Genomic DNA, 18,715 nt, shown 5'->3' on the forward strand with positions numbered 1-18,715 from the left:
CCGTCGGCGAATCACTGCCATTATTTTGCACAAGGGCTTGCAATGGTACCGCGGAAATATCGATGAAATACAATCGTGGGCTGTCGCTTTGGGAAACAGTGAAGTCGGAGGATAGAGTAGTCGCAGTCGCCCTGCAATGGTGGGATCGCCATCAGGACATTTCGGTGCCGCCAGTGGCTGAAAACGTGGCAGACCATGAGAAGGAGGCGTAGTCGGCATTCAGCAGAGCATGCTCCGTCCTTCGTTAAACAACTCGCATGATGAAGAAAGTGTGGCGCGGGGGTTGCAAGATATTCTTGAAAGTCTATCCCAATCATACGACGACAAAAGTGCTTCCAAGCAGTGTTGTCATCAGACACCAGCCCACGAAGCTGAGAGCGCCGAGATGGCGGCGTATGATGCAACGCGGTTCACGCATGGGGAGATAGGGTCGCCGCTGCGATTGTTGTCCTCTGTGGAGAGATGGCCACCCGGGATATGTGATGCGGCGAAGAAAATTTGTCGAGAGGTGGATTTCGAGTGAGGAATGGAGACAGACGGGACATGTCGGTGTAGCGGGGTCAAATAGTGGTGAAAGGAGAAGTGCTGAGCTGACTTGTCGATGGATGTAGGGTTTGGGTGGCCAGATCTTGGCGAATGCTTCACAGGAAGCCATGGGCGGATAGATTTAGGTCTCCACTCGCTTCCCGTCACGGCAAAGAGCCATGGGGAGAGTTTTCGGTACCGTTCCGATGACCCATGGACGAAAAGTTGCTTGCAGTTTGGGGGGGGGAAGAGGATTCAAAGGGTGTCGTCGCTGTAAAGAGGTTTCAGTCCAGGTTTTGGCAGCAGCTGCGTTGCCACGTACCCGAAGTCCCGCGCCTCTCTTCATATTTGCCATCTCTGCCGGAATTGCGCCTCGTCTCGGAGAGTGTAAAGAAGATTTGCCTACCAAGAGCGCACAAAAAAGTCATGTCAGCGGGAGGCATTTCAGCAGTGTGAGGGTAGCTTACGGTCCGCTTCATTTTCATCGTGCTGCTGAGTCCCGCTTCGCTGGAAGCATGGCGCGGGCGACTTACACCAGTCAGGCTGATTGTCTCTTTCTGGTCGTCTTGTAGGACTGCCGCGATACCGAATGCAGTACCCCCCTGTGAGCTCTGGATCTCCCCGCTCGCGGATGTCTTCGCCAGAGGCGAGCACGGGCTGAGGACCAAGCAAAAGAAGAGTGTGCAAGCTGACTCAGTTTGAGTAGGTAGCATGCATGGTTGGACGGTAAACGCAGCAGGACCAGTACGTGCACGCCTTATATGCCGTAGAAACTAGTGCTTGTATGACCGCAGAGCGAGCGCAAAACCGAGAGATGGATGCATTCCATGAAAAGCAGATGGGAGGAGCGGAGAGGAATCTGGAAGCAGTGACGTGTGTGTGTCACGTTTTTCTTCTCCAAGTTTGACCTATGCCCACCGGAAGATCCGGCACCTGCTCCTGTTCCTTCCACAACACCCAACAGACAGCTCAAGGCTCCAAGAAAGTCACGCATACGCACGCTGGCCTATTAGCCTCCTGACCAGATCGCTACTGGCGGCAAATCGGACTTTCCCCCCCAGACACTTGGGCACTTTATGTCGAGAATCGACCAGTTAGTTCCTGTAGCTCACGAAGGTTGTGCTTATCTCTCGCTATTTCATTGGTTGACTTAAACCTTATGCTTTTCAAGATGCAAGTGATAACCTGCGTGGTTTCGACCGCACAGTTTCTAATTTCTGTGCCAAAGGTACTGTAAACGTGATGATATTTGTGTGTTAGCGATGGCAACCCGCAGGGACACTGCCCAAACCATGCGTGAGCTTATCAAAAAAAATCTTGCATAGACAATCAGCTTCGAAGAAAAAAAAGATTGGTGCTTGCATGAAGATGGCATACTAGTACTAGTGGCACCAATCGAGCGGCAAGTATTGGTCTCTGGTTTTCAATTCGCTTGAAGCTGACTACATCGCCATACGTCTTCCTGCCCATGTCAATGCATAGCATGCAATTGCCGCCACAAACAAGTCACACAGTATAGTCTGCTTCACAACATCCCGCCTTTATCGCGCGGGCTACAGCTCTCAAACTGTCCCTGGTTTAGAACCCGTCAAACAGCGACATCGTTGTCGAGAAAGGGATGTGCGGCTTGACCAAGAGCGAGGCAACCAGGGTGGAAGATTTGGGCTTGCGGAGGAGTATGTTCGGTCGCGTGGTAAAGAATATGGGCCGCCATAGCTTCAGCCCGGTCAGCAAGGCGGTAAAAGCGGATAGATGGGTGAAACGACACACGCACTTTTTTTTCCCGCCCACATGTCCCGATTTCCTCCCTGAATGTGGATGCGTACCGGACGTTTGGCTCCGGTCTAGATCTTCGGGACAGTCTCCACTCCAGAACAGGCGATTTGAATCCTTGCCTGAGAGTCACTGTAGCAGGTAAACATTCGCGTAAGACGAGTTTCTCAGTTGCTGACCTAGGACGCCGATAACTCCCAGATTCCAGAATTCAGCCATTTAGAGCGTTTTCACGGAAAGCCGAGGGCTGAACGAGTGGATAGATGCGTTTGAAATCATGGGTAGTGGTGGTCGAAGAATGAGAAAGCATACGGGTGTCACGCTTGCCGATTTCTGCTCGCAACTCTCGAGCTCGAGCACCCGCGGAAACGCTTAAGCCGACGAGGACATATTCGAGGAACCGTTCAACACTTTCGAAGACTTATTGGATTCAGGTCTATTCTGCAGCACCAGCGCGCCGAATGGATGGAGAAACACTTATTTCTAAGGCGGTAGGTACCCGTCGACAAGAAGGGAAACGTTCTCGAAAGGATGGGCGGAGTGGTCATGCAATCGTATCGGGGGAGGGGGAAGACATCAACGGCCGTTCGAACGAGCTAGCAATTTCGCCTGTGAGCCCAGGCGAGCAATGCAGGAGCATGGTGTTGTGTACGGGCCAGTCGTTGTGAGGGACGTATAGGGAGAACACACGCGGAAAGCGATATATGCTGTTTTTGCTATATAATGGTTGAGACAAGGCAACAATGCCGATTTTGGGGCCCGTTATTGTCGATCGATGCATTTTAGACCTCCATTGTGCTGGAGGGGGGGTAGGAGGGCCGGAGGGACGTTGAATGTAGAGATATGGTCGGGGAAAGGAGGAGGAAATAAGTTGGGTCTGTTACTAGTCCATAGAATTGCGCCGCGACTGCGGCGTATAAGGGAGTCGCCAAATGAAATGTCGGCGAAATCATTTCGAGAGGCGTCAGAGGCTTGGAGACGGAAACAAGTTGAGTTGGTGGTATTCGTGTCAGCAGATAGAAGGCGAGAGTGACGGTGGTCAATGAGCCGGGTGCCGTTCTCCTGTGATGTACATGAGTCGATTCGTACTTGCGATTCGGTCCCGCGGCAGCGAACGAGATGTGGAAGCTGGACAGGGCATGTGGGATGAGGAAGAGGATGGCGACATTGATAACGGGGCCACTTGGTGTTTCTGGAGCGGTGGAGCATGATAGCGGGATAGGACCAGTTATCGGGAAAGCCGTTGCCCGGGAAGAAAAGGGCTCGGGCTGATAGGAAAGCCGTCCAGGCTATATGAAGGGACTTGTCGTGAAAACACAATCGCGAGGCCGTTTTTCAGCGCGTCGTCCTCTGTGTCATTAGTGATAGGCTTGAGCAAGCTCAAGTTGCGGTCTGGAAGCCGAAGAATGGAGACAGACGGTGTTATGTTCAGTGGGAGGAGGAGGTCGATTACAACCCCGAGAATGAGAGGGCAGAATGACGCTGGAGTAGAGGCGGGCGATGGAGTAGAGTGAGTAGATGCCAGGGAGGATGATCTATGGGATGTAAAAGGCGGAAGACGTGAGGAAGTCGCGTTTGGGGTAGCAGCGAAACCATCGTCTTGCGTGCTGGGAGTCATTTTGGATAAACAAATGGTCTTGCTTGTCGTCTCAGAACTGGCGGGGGGTCAAAATCAATAACACGGAGGAGATGGTTGTTCCCACATTTTGCGCCACTTCCAGAAAGTCAGTGATACGACAGAATTAACAGGTCAAAAAACTCACTTTGGACCAGACAAACGTCTTTTTCAGTTGTTACCATCACTTAGACCCACGTGGAAGAAGATCCCGAGAAGCGGAAACTGAAAGCAAGACCCGCAGAAATGTAACTGTCTTTTGAAGTAGCGCGTTGACGATGTTTTGGGACGAGTTTTAACAAGCAACGATGGTCGGAGTATTTGAATGTGGAGCTATTACAACGCATCTGGCTAGCATATGCATAAGCATGGATGGGAGTGGAAAAAAAGAGCAAAATCACGCACAATTTTCCACCACCGAAGTCCCCGCTCTTCATTGCCCACCCTGAAGCTTGTCCACAAGTGCCCGTCCACCTTCTTTCCAACCAGAGTCGCAGCGGGTTATTGAAAAGCAGCCCAACGCTGGACGGGATGGTCAGCGGCAGCAGAGAATGAATGGTCTTGAGCGACGCACCTCGGGACCGGCGCCATGTTCCTCCAGCATCTGAACGAGAGTCCCAGTGGGATTCGAGGACAAGGAGTGTGCAAAGGCCAGCGGGCCGGACGTTGTAGACCGCATGAGCGTGGTTAACAAGAGGGAAGGCAAAATCGGCCCGAACAAGCGCCAAGCTGCTTCACGTCTCCCTCGCTCTTCCTCGCGGGCAGCCCCGAAGAACTTGGAGCTCTTACGCCCATATTTATGCGGAGAGGGCTTATGAGCAAGCCGGTATCGTCGGTGGTGGAGATGGTTAAGACGAAAGAGTGTCTGTGTGACTGCCGTTGATCTTGACTAAAACCTGCGCCAACCCTGTGGAAGACGGAGCCTCTGACTGCCAGCCATCTGATTGCCTCGTTGAGATCTAGCGTGCGAAGTCGGGGACAAGCGCGAACCACCGCGAGAATATCATCCATGGACGCATCACAGTCGAAAAGCTGTAAATCAGAAAGACCCGACAAGGAGGAGTAGTCTCCAGACATCCCCCAGGCATTGAACTCCTTTAAGGATGGCAGTCCTTGGGTGAGTAGGCTCGACGGAAGACGGGGCCTCCATTCTGGGGGATGAGAGTTTAGGTCATCTTCGATCCATACGGCAAGCGACGAGAGATTCGGAAACTTGACGACTGCCATTTCCTCCGCGAGCAGCACCAGAACATCATGTGGCGCACTGAAGTCGAGAGATCCTAATCGATGGGGTTGGAGCAAGAGAGATTCGATCATAGCTCGGGCGTCGATAGGCTCGAATAATGGCAGCCCCACGACGATGTGCAGAAGGCGCGTCCCAGACCGTTCCACCTGGCCAAAAAACAGCGAGGGATCCCAACGCGTCAGGTAGATTGTGGCCCAAAGCTCGGGGGTGTGGAGGCAGAAAGTATGCCAGCTGCGGCAAACAAGGAGGAGACGGTGTGTCTGAAGCTCCTGTGAAGCAAGAATGTGTTGAAGAAAGATTTCGGTGAGAATTTCAGGCGGCATAGCGTGTATGAAGCAAGCGGTAGGGCGGGTCCTGGCAGCCTGAAGCTGTTTGTCGGGCGGAGTCTTTGAGAGGTGATTTCCCGTTGGTCGATGGTGAGCAGCTCAAGAGGCGATGATGAGCAAGAAAAGGCGCAATGATTGTATTATTGCAAGAAATTTCCCAAATATGGGCGAGTTCCCAAGCATCGTAAATTACGCGCAATCATGTCTGCCTTTTCGGGGTCACTACGCAATAACCTCGTTGGTCCCGTCGTCAACGTCAACGGCGCGGCGGCCGCACCCCACACACGCTCTCTTCCTACCCCCATCCCATCCACTATCCTCCCCCCCTCGTCATCTTACCCCCGCGAACGACGACCCGAGCGCCAAGCAAAGCTTGATCCACCCAATACGGCACGACAAGCGACAGCACCTTGTGAAGATTCCAAGCTAAGACGATTAGAGTATGGCAAGCCCTGCGTGGCACTACGTGCTCAAGTTTATCATTACTGGCGCGCCTTCTTGTTCTCCTCTGACGATGTCCTAACACTTCGCGTGCAGGAGATGCGGCCGTAGGGAAGTCGTCCCTCCTCGTCCGCCTAACCGACCAGCGCTTCCTAGCCAATCCGGATCCGACGGTGCGTATTCCTCTTCCTGCCTTCTTTCCCTCCCACACCCTCTTCCCCTCTCCCCCAGCCCGCACTCCTCACTGTCAGCACCGGACTGACCACTCTGCCAGCTTGGTGTCGAATTCGGGTCCAAGCTGCTGACGCTGCAAGGGCCAGGGCCACATGAAGGGACTGTTGTGAAGCTGCAATGCTGGGACACGGCTGGGACGGAGTCGTTCCGCTCGATTACGAGGAGTTACTATCGCGGGGCTGCGGGTGCGTGTCCGCACCCTTTTTCCCTTCACGTTTCTCGTCCATTCATTGTCCCTGTTCTTTTCGCGTTTCTGTCCCTCTACACTTTCTCCCTCTCGTGTTGTCCCGTATTCTGACGTTGAATTAGGCTGCCTGCTTGTCTATGATGTCACCTCCCGCAAGTCTTTCGACAACGTCCGCATGTGGCTCGCAGACGTCCGGGCGCATGCGGATGCCCATGTCAGCTGCATCCTTGTAGGAAACAAGGTCGACCTATGTGAAGGCGATGGTGTGTTTCCCTCTCTCCTCCCGTTCTACATCTAGCTTTTTACCTTCCTTTCGGCTTCTTCATCCCGCTCTCAAACCAAAGATCTAAACTAAAGAAACCTACAGGTGCAATACCACGCGCTGTACCCAAAGAGCTGGCCCAGCAATTTGCAAACGACGAGGGGCTGCTTTTTACGGAGGCGAGTGCGCGGAGCGGCGACGGCGTTGAAGATGCATTCATGCGTGCTGCGGAGGAGATTATCGGCAAGGTGCGGGGAGGCAAGTTTGACGATGCAAGGGTGAGTGCGCTTTCTCCACATATTCCTACCCCTTTGTCATTGTCCTTCGTTTTCCACTTCTGCTCCGGCTTTCCCTCTTTATTTATTCTTTCTGCCCTCGTTTCTCTTGTTTCAGAAGGCAAGCTCGCTAACTTGCTTCTAGTCCCCCGGCGTCAAGCTCTCCAAACCTGGCGCGGGTCTCCCCCTCGACGGAGGAGGGTCAGCACGGCCGGCAGGACAACAACAGTGCTGCACCTAAGCAACGTGTACGAGGCGGACGGGGACGTTACCAATGTTATGACCAGGGATAATGACGATCTGAGGATTAACTGGAGAGTGTACTAGTACTAGTATAAACGGATGTTTTGTTTGCGGCGTTTTTGTTACTTATATGTATGTGTAGATAAGATTCAGATACGAGTACGACAATGTCGATTCGAGGTCATGTTTGACCGTAATATCAATGTCACTGTCAGTCCAAAGGAAGCATCTGTCTGAACTCATTGAGGAGTGCTTTGTGGTGATGTGGCCACTTTTGACTAAACTGATAGCAGATAGTAAATCCTCATAGATGTGTACAAAAATACTGGGTGGATTTTGGATATGATGTAAAAGGTAAGGGACCACAGTTCAAATACGGAGAGGCATGAAGAGGAGTAAATGCTGGACAACATTGAGAGCGAGAAGTGGGAATTCGGGGCGCACCATGCCGAAAGATGCTTGAAAGTACTGCCGCCTCCTAATAGCACCGGCTTCGATCGAAGCAGCCGGTACTTGTTCTAATAACACGAAACTGTAACGTGGGCTGTCCCCCCGGGCCGGTTCTGTATTGTACATCTTTCGTGAAGCACTTGAGAGCAAAGTCGAGTTTGTTTAAGTCATCAGTAGCATTGTACAATTACAATCTCATCTAATACTTGATCGTGATGACGGCGTTCGTAGCGCCATTCGTGTTGACTGTCGTCGTCAGGCCCTCCGCCGAGTCCTGCGCCGTCGACCAGCTGATGCTCGGCGTCGCGCCATTCGCAAGCTTGAGGTTGATGCCGGAGAACTTGGTCGAGCCGGCGGGGTAGTCCGAGATGGCCGTGACGGCGTATGCCTCGAGGGTTTCGGTCGCCCAGGTGAGCTGCGCGGCGCCGGTGACGGTGAGCGATGTGCCCGCGATATTGGAGAAGGATGTGACGTAGTTGAAGGAAGAGCCGGACTGCGAGGTGAGGGTGATCACGCCGTTGAGGGTCTGGCCCGCGGAGACCCGCGTGACGGCCGTGTTAAAGACGGAATTTCCGACGAGGTACCAAGAGGCGACGCCCCAGAACGAGCCACCGCCAGCTGCGCTGGGCCCGTACTGCAGAACGGGTTGGATGATGGCATCGCCCGAGTTGGGCTCGATGGAGTTGAACAAGAAGATCGTCTGGCCATGGTTGGTCGCGGGAACAGGGGGAACAGTCCACGTGGTCGTGAAGCTGGAAATGGGCGACGAGCCCTGGTTGAGCCAGCTGGCATAGGTGATCCAGCCGGTCTGCAGGGGGGCGACGGCATTGCGGACCGGTGTTGGGCGGACGCCGACGGAGACCTTCTTCACGATACTGCCTGCGGCGTCGAAGACGTGAACCTGGTCGTTCACGTGCGCGATGCGGCCTCCTGCCGGGATTTGGTGAACGTCGGCAGCGGCTTTGGGCCCGCCCGGCACGATGACGGTCGCTGCTGGGGCAGCAAGGGCCGAAAGAGGAGCGAGAACGGCGCTGACGAGGAGGGCAAGGGAGTAGCGCATGGCAAATGGAAGAAGCTATGTAGCAGTTAGGATTAGGAACACATTGGGATAGACAACGCACAGAGGAAAGTCTTCGCAGCGAGGGACCGAGTTGGAACCACAAAGCACCTCTAGCTCTCCCCAGCTTTTAATAGCGTATATGGCCCGGCCGCGCGAGCAAACGACGCGATATGTTTCTATTTCCATCCTCCCACGGCGGCAGTGCATACACGCGGTCTCCGCTGCTTCGCGACCGACTGACCATCTTCACAGTATGGAGCCCAAAGCCCGAAATCTCGAGAGAAGCTGATTTGTGATGCTGGAGACCCTCCGCCGGGCTTATCGCAGACTAGAATCGACAAATGTTGCGCAGATGATGCATTGCTTCGTATTCAGCGCGCCAGAATAGACGCAGATAGCTCCATCGGCGGGTGCGCTGGCGAGTGGTCAGCAGGACGATAGCACAACATGTGGGCATGCGGTGCCGAAGATCGTCGCAGAAACGAAGCCTAAATAACTTGTGGCTTTGGAGCATCTCTATGTTTGACACAGAGCGACAGGCCTTGGACAGGACGCGTTATCGCGGGCCTGAATTCGGAACGCTGCAGCCAAGGTAAGTAAGTGCTTTGCATCCAAGGAAAGCACCTACTGACGCGTATATCAATGGCAGGTAGGGCCGCGGCCTCTCATCTCCACTCTCTAAATCGAGTGTTGGCAACGAGATGGGTGTTGGTAACGAAGAGGGTCACGTCGTTGATGCCAAGCAGTGTATATTTTTAGTCGAAACGCAGCCGGGCCGTTGTGCTCCGCCGGTGCTGCGATGCACTAGGTTTCGAACCCAGCCATGAACAAGCAGTATGAATTCCACAGCGGCTGGCTCATGCCGAGTACAGTGCTCAATTATCAGTCTAGGATTTGAATCAATCTTAAAAGTCGACGGCACAGTTATTAATACAAATTGTCTTTACCAAGGTAGCTACACCGTCAACTTGAGCGTGTCGGACGTCGGCAAGAGCACATAAAACACCGACGCATGGCGCTCATTGCTCGTGATACCAGAGACCTGCGAGCGCATTCGGTCAAAATCGAGACAGCTTTGTCGCCAGACGAATAAAACATGACGAACCGTGAAAAGCGCATCACTCTCCGAGCCGTAGCTGCTCGCCTCGTCGACCTCGTCGAGCAAGTTTTGCATGTACTCCTTGGTGCCAATCTTCCACCAGTGGTCGGGGCCGCCAACTTCGACAATAACCTGTGATGGGTAGACGTGGTCGCTAAATACGATGAGAGGTTGGTCTGCCTGCGCATAGAAAATGGCGTACGATGGATTCTAATAGAGCATTGAGCCGGTGAGTATAGTGCTATCTTTCCCTCCATATTACGCGCACCTTCCACCCTAACAGTAAGGATCAATCGAGTAGGGATAGGATAAACTGAAAATAGGCACACCGATGAAGAACTCCTTCCCAATTTCGTGTTGGTACACGATTGCGCCTGAACAGCCTTCAATGGAGACTAAATCACCAAATTCATTCAAATCTTGCTCGCAGAAACAAATCTGAAGTTACCGTATGCATCGACATAATGGACAAAGTCGGTCCAGCACCCGTTGTGGATTACCTTGTCAGGTAAACGGTCCTCCGCAAATTTGCCATAATAAGACACGCTCTCTTTCATGTATATCGCTGTCTTCCATTAGGGCCTCGATTAGTACGCACATAAAAGACACGCACTGTTTCCCGTAGCGTTATATAGGCTGGCGGTTATCGAAGAGCTACCGAAATAGTCAATCATGGAGAAGGCAGAGCCGGTCTCGAGTGAGTTCGGCGTACCTGACATCAGGCAGCGCAGAGACCTCTGCCTTGGCGGTCTTCAGACGCGCGTCGACCTCCTCTTTGTGAAGACCCCTCAAGTCGGCGGCGACACGCGCAACCTCCGCGTCAGAGATCTCTTCAATGGGCTTGTCGCGGTAGAGTGCTAGTGCGTGCACGAACGTGCGGTCGATTTGGGTCCCTAACATTCTTCCTGAGGCGGTAGTAGTAGCCTATTCGCGGCGGGGATGGATTGGAGGAAAGCTCATGGATGAAAGCCTTTATACGCTGTGAATTTTGACTGCGCCAGAAGTTACGCATACGAGTTGGAGCCGTGACGCACAGGGTACTGGTATGCGCCGCAGCGACATCGTGCGGGCTGTCTCTGGGGCTTCGATTGACATTCTTGGTAAGACACTGCCGCGAGACTTGATATAGCAGTGGACGACTCTGCAATAATGGTAAGCACGATTCCAACGGGGACAAGATGAGCGCTGACACACTCTTTCTCCCAGCAGCGACAAGCCCATCTTGCGATGCACAACGACGGGCGGGCGCGGAGGGTGAATCGCGGGATGGAGGGAAATCTAGTCGACGTCAGCCAACGAGCGAACCGAGGAAGAGCGGAATACGCACCGAGAGCGCAATGCTACATCGACTTTGGGAAATGTAAGCAGCAGCAGATCCAAGGGGAGACGTTATCGACGTGCTGCAGGGCGTCGAGCACGAAGGCAAACGCAGGGAGGCGGCAGCGTGGGACCGTGCCCGGCGAGTCGGGTCCGGCACCCGGGCACGTGTCGCTGACCAACCACGCTCACTTTCCTCCATTTCCCCGATCCTCCCGCCAACCAGCCCGCCTACAGGCCGAATTGGCAACATGGGCCGTGTCCTGCGTCAAGACGGGCCACTCACGCTGCCGCTGCCGGCTAGCTGGGGCCGCTCGCTCACCACTGCAGCAAAACGTCAAGAACTATCTACTGCCGCCAAACCTCTGACTCCTCCCTCCCGCACTGGCACTCGGCAAACCCGTCCCGCAACATGCAGCGCCGCGCTCCAATGTCTGTGCCGCCCTCGGAAGCTGAATGTGGGGGTTAGCTACGGGGGCAAAAACGGACAGAAACACGCACTACGGGTCGGCACGCGCGAGGCCTGTAAACGAGGATCAGCACGCGAATGGAGTGCCGTAGCTGGGAAAACACGTCAGCAAGAAAACCCCGGCAAGCACGACATTACCGCCTTCGACGCCGGCTCCTGCGATACTTGCGCCGTCGATCAAGAACTGCAATGAGTTCGTCAGCGAGCGAGCTTGAAGCAACAACAGCATATGCATCTGCATCACCACCACGGCAAGGACCAGTTGCTCGAGTTGAAGAGGGAGGGACGACTCTGACCTGACGGTAAGCACGATTCAAATTCGGAGGAGAAGACGGCGCTGAGGTACTATTCCTGCCTGCAGCGACCAAGGCAGCGAGGAGCAGCTTCCCGCCGGCGCTAGGAGTTCAAAACGAAGCACACGCTCTGACTCCAACAAGGCCTAAAGACGGTCAGCAACATGATGCCGAAACAACCATAAGGTTGCTTACTAGCATTGGCGCTGACTCCCGACAAGCCTACTGGAGACGATGGTCAGTGAGGAGGTGGGGCAGCATGAACGGTACGTGCTGCGCAAGGGGTGGTGGCTCGTTGGCAACGCCAAACGAAGGTTGTTCTAAGATTAACGGTCAGCAGGAACGAGATGGTAACGACACGCGCCTGCGTTGGAAACGACGCCTGGAAATGAAGGCAGTGAACAAAGATCAAGAAGTAGCAGACCTTCAAGACCCTCCGACGAGAGAGCGCAGTCAAGGCCTGCAAACAATGGTCAGCGGGGAGGTGGAGCAAATGGATTCAGAATGGTACGACAATCATGTCCAGCGGAGTAGGGCACAGGAACTGACTTCGTAATTAGCAACATAGCCGGCAGCAAAGGTCAGCACGCACCTTTGCCCAATGGTGAAGGCACGACAACAGCGACTTCACCTATTAACGACTATGACGAGGCCGTCAGAGCGACAGAGCCCACGGCCACAACCAACATATGCACCTACATTGCAACACTGACAACTTGAAGACACCGCCGCACGACTCTGCACTGATAGTGAGCACACAAGGCAAACGGGAACAAGACGAGCGCTGACATACCCAGCAGTGGCGGCAGCGTGGGACCGCAGCCGGCGTCCCGGGTCCGTCACCCGGGCACGTGTTGCTGACCAATCACGCCCGTTCTCTTCTTCCTCCCGCTTGCTACCCCCGACCAGCCTGCCCAAAAGCCGCGCTTACAGCACAGGCCGCGGTCGGACTCAACGCCAGCCACCTACGCGGCGTCTACCGGCAGGCTGGACTGGTGCTCGCTCGGCAGCGCGACCGCAAAATTTATAGTACTGCGGGCCGGATCTCTGACTACGCCATCTTTAACCCACACAACAAAATGCAGAAGCGCCACGAGCGTCCGTGCCGCTCTCGCAACTCGCCAAATCGATGCTAATGAACGCGTTCGTCAGCGGCAATGTCAAGAACAAGCCAAACACCATGGCCAGCCTGGGCGACAATCGTAAACGGGACTTCTGCGGCGATGTGTGGACGAGAGTCAGTCTGCGAAGGCGAAAATAGGGTGGATGAGAAAGGTACAGCTCGTTGACAAGTGGTGTGCTTGCTGACTCCGTTGTCCAAGCGGCCTGCGAACGAAGATTAGTCGCTGGGTGAAGGACGAGGGGTAGGGCCACAGTAAGACCTACGTCTGGCGAGTGTCGTTCGCTCACAGTCTTGCCAGCAAGCCTCACCGCGGCAACTGGGCAAGCCGGCACATCGAAGCGCCATCGAAAACGCGTTGCCTGGCCGAAGTCCCGGCAGATATCTGCAAAACTTGATCAGCAGCAGCCAAGACAAGACCAATCAGGCGCAAACTCGAACTCGGGATGCATCGGGCGCTGCTGCTCGCAAGGGAGGGCCTAAACGACTGGCTTTCAGCGCGAGCGACATCATAATAAACCCGCCAAAGTCTTACCTGTTCCAGCCGCGATTGCGCCGCTCAGCGCGGCCCCAAACGCGCCGTCCTCGACGCCTATCGCGGACGGCTCGCCTGGCCGATTCCCAGCGAAAACCCTGCAAAAATTGGTCAACAATATCGACTTCAAGAGGATCCTTCGCAAACTGGGCATCAAGGACAGTCTTGGGCGAAACAAGGCCTTCTGTTTCGTGGTAAGTCGCAATATTAGAAGCGAGAGAAGCTGAGACTGACCCCAGCAGTGTTTCGAATCGCCCGCAGCGAATGTGCTGTCGAGCGCGGCCTCAATCGCGCCATCGCAAAAGCAAGCGCGTGGTCTTCGAGGTCTGTCGCAAAGGCATCGCTGGGCCGAATTCCAGCAACAGACCTGCAAAATTCGGTTAGCAAGAGCCAGAACACGATGGATACTTTGCAAACTGGAGATGGACAACAGTTCTGGACGAAACGGTGGTGGTAAACAACGACCTTGACAGTGAGCGATGCTGGGACTTACCCCAGCAGTCTTGCAAATAACAGGCCGCGATTGGATCGTTTAGCGCGCCATCCTCGAGGTAAATCGCGAAGCCAAGCGCCCTGTCTTCGACGACTATCGCTAAGGCATCGCTTGGCCGAATTCCAGCCATAGACCTGCAAAACTCGGTCAGCAAGAACAACAACACGATGGACACTTTGCAAACTGGGTATAGACAACAGTCTTGGGCGAAAGGAGGCGATCTGGGCGGCGGTAAGCAACGATATTGAGGAACAGCGAGACGGGGACTGACCCCAGCAGCTTGACGAATAACTGGCCGCGATTGCACCGTCCAGAGCGACCCGCCGACTCCAACGAGACAAGAGGACTGTGAAGGACGGTCAGCGGGGAGATGACGAAGTAGAGTCCAAACATGGAAGGTTACCGACTAAAAACCGTCTTGTCATTGACGACGACTTCGGTTGCGAACGACAGGGAAAGGTCGACAGCCAACCCGAGCTAACTGGAGATGATGGTCAGCGAGAACTTGAAGACGAAGCAGCAGGAATGGTACGTGCTGCATAACGAAGGCTGGTCTGAAATTAACCGTCAGCAGGCAGGAAGGAGACGGTAATGACACACACTTATGGTGGAACCCGACAACGACAACGCCTGGAAATGAAGTCAGCAAGCAAAGATCAAGAGCTTCAAGACCTCCGAGGAGACAGCACAGTTGGGGCCTGTAAACGATGGTCAGCGGGGAGGTGGAGCGAAGGGAGTAAGAATGGTACGATGGTCATATTCAACGAAGGCGGGCACGAGAACTGACTTCGGAATCAGCGATGAAGCCAACAGCAGAAGACAACGCGCACCTTTGCCCAAGGGTGGAACCATTCCGACCACAATTTCCACCCATCGAGGACTATGATGACTCCGTCAACGAGCCACGACAACCACCAGCTTGTGTACCTGCGTTGCAGCCCCAGCAAGATAGACAACGCCAAGGGGACGGGCGATGATGTTGAAGGCGAAAAGTAATCGGCGATGACGAGCGCAATTCGCCTGTGGACGACAGTCAGCAAGGGAATGAAGAAGGGGAGTATCCACCGGTGAACTTGAGGGAAGCCGTAGCGCAAACAATGACCTAGGCTTGACATCGTCTGCGCTACGGCTTCCATCAAGTCAGCGAGGGGAGGGAATGATGAACAGGGAACAGAGGGAAGGAGGGAGATGGAGGAGACGACGGCCTGTACACAACGGTCAGCACAACGACACCGATGACGACAATAAAGTCAACCACACGTGATGATCGACCGACGACCGGGTGGGCCGGAGGCGAGCTGGAGGCGAGCGGACGATGAGCAGGGCGACGACGATGGCTGGGGGAAATTGTGAGGGAGGGAGGGAGTAGAGGAAAGGCAGATGGGGGGGGAAAGGTAGAGAGTGAATTTGCGAAGATGGTGGGGACTAACAAACTTATAGCGGTGGCCAAAGAGCGGCTTCTCGGACATGTCCACACGTCATCGGGAGAAAGGTGGCCATCGAAGGCGGTGACAGACCTGTCAAGTGGACAAAGTGCGGCGGGTTGGTAAGATATCCGTTCCTCGCCTTATGTAATCGGCCTTCGAAGCACACTTCGCCAGTGCGTGACTTACTCCACCTAACGCTTGTTTTATGTGTGTGTCAAATTGGATGGTATCCCGCGCCGCGATAAGCTTCGGACAGTTCTCGGCAGACGGAGACAAAGAATGTTCAGAACCTATCTGAAATATGCTTGCACATCGGTGAGAAAGGCGCAGAGCCCGAGAGGTACCGGGCCAACTTCCCGATCGGGAATTGTGTGTTCTTTGCAAAATTCTCTGCAGAGGGAATGCAGGCGATGCGCGTGACTTTCATACGAGTATGCGAGGCATCGCGCACATTCATGTCCAAGGTTTTCCCAGTCAAAATTTATAAACAAAAAAGATGAAAATGTAGGGTGTGAAAATGCCTGTAGTAGAACAGCTCGAGAGGGAAGACAAGCAGGAAGAGCACCAATAGCACTAGGACGACGTGCTGAGAAGGTCGCTCGGGCGTACATATCGCCACCCCACGCCCGCCTGCCACAGGCACGTCACTAACCTCGCAACGTGCATGGCTTCCCTTCTTTAACCGCACTACCCACGCCCACACTTCCATCCTTCCGCCGCCCGATTGCTCCCCGAGGCGCCACTGAGCTGGCTTCCGAATTACTTGCGGCGCGGCGGGCCGCCAGTGTCTGCCAGTGTGAAAGACTTGAAGCATTACAGTAGGAATCACCCAGTAGCATTCATGCTGGCACCCACCTCATGCTACTACCTGGCTCACCCCCAAGCAGCAACTTCAAGTTTTTGAACACACACCTTGTTTCCACCCGAGTCCGCCTTATCAACCCCACTCCGCACCATACCCGCAAGCTTCTCGACAGCTACGATCACGTCGGGCAAACCGGGACAGTGACGCAAACTCACCACTCTATCTCCCTCCACACGTGCGCTCCGAGTCCGCCCTTGGACCGCAGCTTCGTTTGTTGACGTGACGATTTGACCGTCACATCAAATACTGGTTGAATGCACTCCACCACCACCTTTCCTCGCCGTCGTGGTGCTCAACGCGCCCATTCAAGTGCCGGTACGTCTGCAAGCCCTCTTGACTTCATGCTTTCCCCTTACACCATCCCCAGAGCCATCTGTGCCTGGGGTACTCGCCTCTGAATGTCGCTTCGACATCCTGATGCTTCAAGTTGCCCATGAACTTGAACGCGGTGAGTCTGGCCGTTCCCTTGATCTCTTGCCTTCTCACATTCAAGTTGTCGTCAGCCAAAAGCTTGAGTCATTGACTTGCCTTCCCAAGAAACCGACAGCGCACCTGCTCTGGCGCGTTCACCCGAGCTCCTCTGCTGCACACCTTCCTCCAGATCTTCACACCATACCCGTGCGCCTACTTTTGCCCTCGAGGTATGGCCGCAATTACCTCTTCTTGACCTTAACTTACCGCTTGCAGATTTTGTGTTTGCTCGGCGGTCTCATGTCGGTATTGGAGCGGGAACCTCTGCGTGGCAGCGGCGGCGGCCAACCACGATGATGGGTGTCTGCTCGTACGACTCGGAGTTGTATGTTTCTTTAGCAACTTACGTCCAGCATCGCTGACCTGTTTGCACAGCCGCTGTTTGCCATTCGAGCAGGAACCCGTGCCGGTCTTGTGTCGGAAACCTCTGCCAATATCCAGAACTGATGTCGGTGCCAGTGTACAAGGCTGGTAAGTTTTCGTTACTCTTCTGGGGTGTGTTGAGAGCTAACCTGGAGCTCTAGTGGCCGCACCTGCGTGAATGTACGGGGAACCTCTGCTTGTAAGTCACATGCATTCCTTTCCATCCATGACACTGACCTTCGATAGGTTCTTTGTCTCGTTGTCATCGCTGGTGGAGCGGGAAACTATGGCGGTCGGGGGAACCTCTGCTCGGACATAGAACTTATGCTGGTATAATCTTTTCTTTTGAGTCTCACATCATTGACCTTTGCTAGGCTTCCTCTTGGATCTACCGCTGACTCCCGAGCGGTAATCCATGCCGGCACGGAGCACCGCTGGTCAGCGATATCGCAGGCCATGGTGGTATGACGAACCGGTGCTCAGACGCGGAACTAATACTGGTATGCTGATATGCGTTTTGAATCTAACTTTGCTGACCCATGCCTTGGATAGGTCTTTTTTCGCATCTAAAGCTCCGGAGTCCGGACGGTCCGACCACTCCCGACCGGCGCGGGGGACCTTTGGCTGAACACTGATGGGGACGCTGCTGGTTGGTCGTGGTACGTCTCTATCTCCTTTTCCAACCTGTAGACTGACTTGTTTGGCTAGAAATTAGCGATTTTGATCGTCATTGCGGATCAATTGATGCTTACGTAAGCAAATTTCGGCGCACATTCTTGACCTTCAAAAGCTCATTTTTTTCTTCAGGGTTTTGACGGCCGCCGGCCCAACATTGTTCTGGGCCTCGATGTTCCCGCAGCCAAAGCCCTGTCTTTGGCGGCACTTAGGCCGCCATCGCCCAGCCGCCCAACATCACATCAGTCGGCGCATCAACCCATCGTGCCGTCGGCGCTGCTTTGCCATCTGGCTAGCATGGTGCCTTGCCTTGGTGCTGCCAGTTTTTGGCATACCCTCGCTCCAGTTGCCTCCGTTGCCGGTTCCCGCCTGCAGCCTCCCGCGGACCTTGCCGGGATTGATGGCGCATCACTACCTCCCACGTAAGCAGCTTCCAGCGTACATGTTTGACCTTCACATGGTCATTTTTTCTCCAGGCTCTGGATGGCTAGAGGCCCAACACTGTTCTGGGCTCCGGAGCCAAAGCTCTGTCTTTGGCTTCCATTCCACCCAGTCGGTCATCGCCGCCATCACCGAACATCAGCCGCATCAGTTGGTGCATCACCGCCAATACCAACTGATGCCTCACAGCCGTCGTTGATGGCAGATCATTTCAGGTCTGTTCTCTCCTTGTCTCCACTCTTGTCCTCCCACTAACCCAATTTCCAGTGCTTGCGACGGCTGCCGACGCCCGGATCATTGATATCATCAGATTTTGATGGTATTTTCAGGTGCATCTTTACCCCTTCTTTTTGCGATTTAAAGCTCATTTTTTCACAGGTCCGGGCCGCCGGAGGCAAAAATCACGCCCTCGCTGTCAACGCCCTCGGCACAGTGGATCCGCCACTGTTGCTGCCGGCGCCTTGTACGTTCATGTTATCTTTGACTTCTATTTCCGCTGATATCTTTGTC

The 18,715-nt window shown here is 54.4% G+C and overlaps 3 protein-coding genes across 3 annotated transcripts; 1 reads left to right on the plus strand and 2 right to left on the minus strand.

The window, feature by feature from the left end:
- Positions 1–5,686: 5,686 nt before the first annotated feature.
- MIND_00653800 (Ras-domain-containing protein) lies at positions 5,687–7,211 on the plus strand (the record flags this gene model as incomplete). The annotated part of the gene is made up of 5 exons (XM_037363267.1): positions 5,687–5,951; positions 6,023–6,099; positions 6,201–6,345; positions 6,470–6,610; positions 6,715–7,211. The coding sequence occupies 5 exons, from the start codon at positions 5,687–5,689 to the stop codon at positions 7,209–7,211; spliced, it is 1,125 nt and encodes a 374-aa protein (XP_037221188.1).
- A 565-nt stretch (positions 7,212–7,776) lies between these two features.
- On the minus strand, positions 7,777–8,637 carry MIND_00653900 (uncharacterized protein; the record flags this gene model as incomplete). The annotated part of the gene is made up of 1 exon (XM_037363268.1): positions 7,777–8,637. One exon carries the CDS (start codon positions 8,635–8,637, stop codon positions 7,777–7,779), a length of 861 nt encoding a protein of 286 aa, XP_037221189.1.
- Positions 8,638–9,592: 955 nt separating this feature from the next.
- MIND_00654000 (uncharacterized protein) lies at positions 9,593–14,356 on the minus strand (the record flags this gene model as incomplete). The annotated part of the gene is made up of 27 exons (XM_037363269.1): positions 9,593–9,946; positions 10,005–10,012; positions 10,066–10,131; positions 10,185–10,301; positions 10,350–10,390; positions 10,449–10,564; positions 10,611–10,728; positions 10,771–10,877; positions 10,931–11,014; positions 11,064–11,284; positions 11,340–11,377; positions 11,439–11,505; positions 11,555–11,614; positions 11,661–11,818; positions 12,042–12,135; positions 12,240–12,275; positions 12,330–12,359; positions 12,408–12,456; positions 12,529–12,553; positions 12,609–12,725; positions 12,785–12,947; positions 12,995–13,141; positions 13,198–13,320; positions 13,471–13,654; positions 13,705–13,837; positions 13,879–14,097; positions 14,148–14,356. 27 exons carry the CDS (start codon positions 14,354–14,356, stop codon positions 9,593–9,595), a joined length of 3,084 nt encoding a protein of 1,027 aa, XP_037221190.1.
- Between the last annotated feature and the right edge of the window lie 4,359 nt (positions 14,357–18,715).

This window comes from Mycena indigotica (genome assembly GCF_014461135.1).
Source record: "Mycena indigotica strain 171206Taipei chromosome Unknown Mind.scaff0005, whole genome shotgun sequence".
NCBI classification, from domain to species: Eukaryota; Fungi; Basidiomycota; class Agaricomycetes; order Agaricales; family Mycenaceae; genus Mycena; species Mycena indigotica.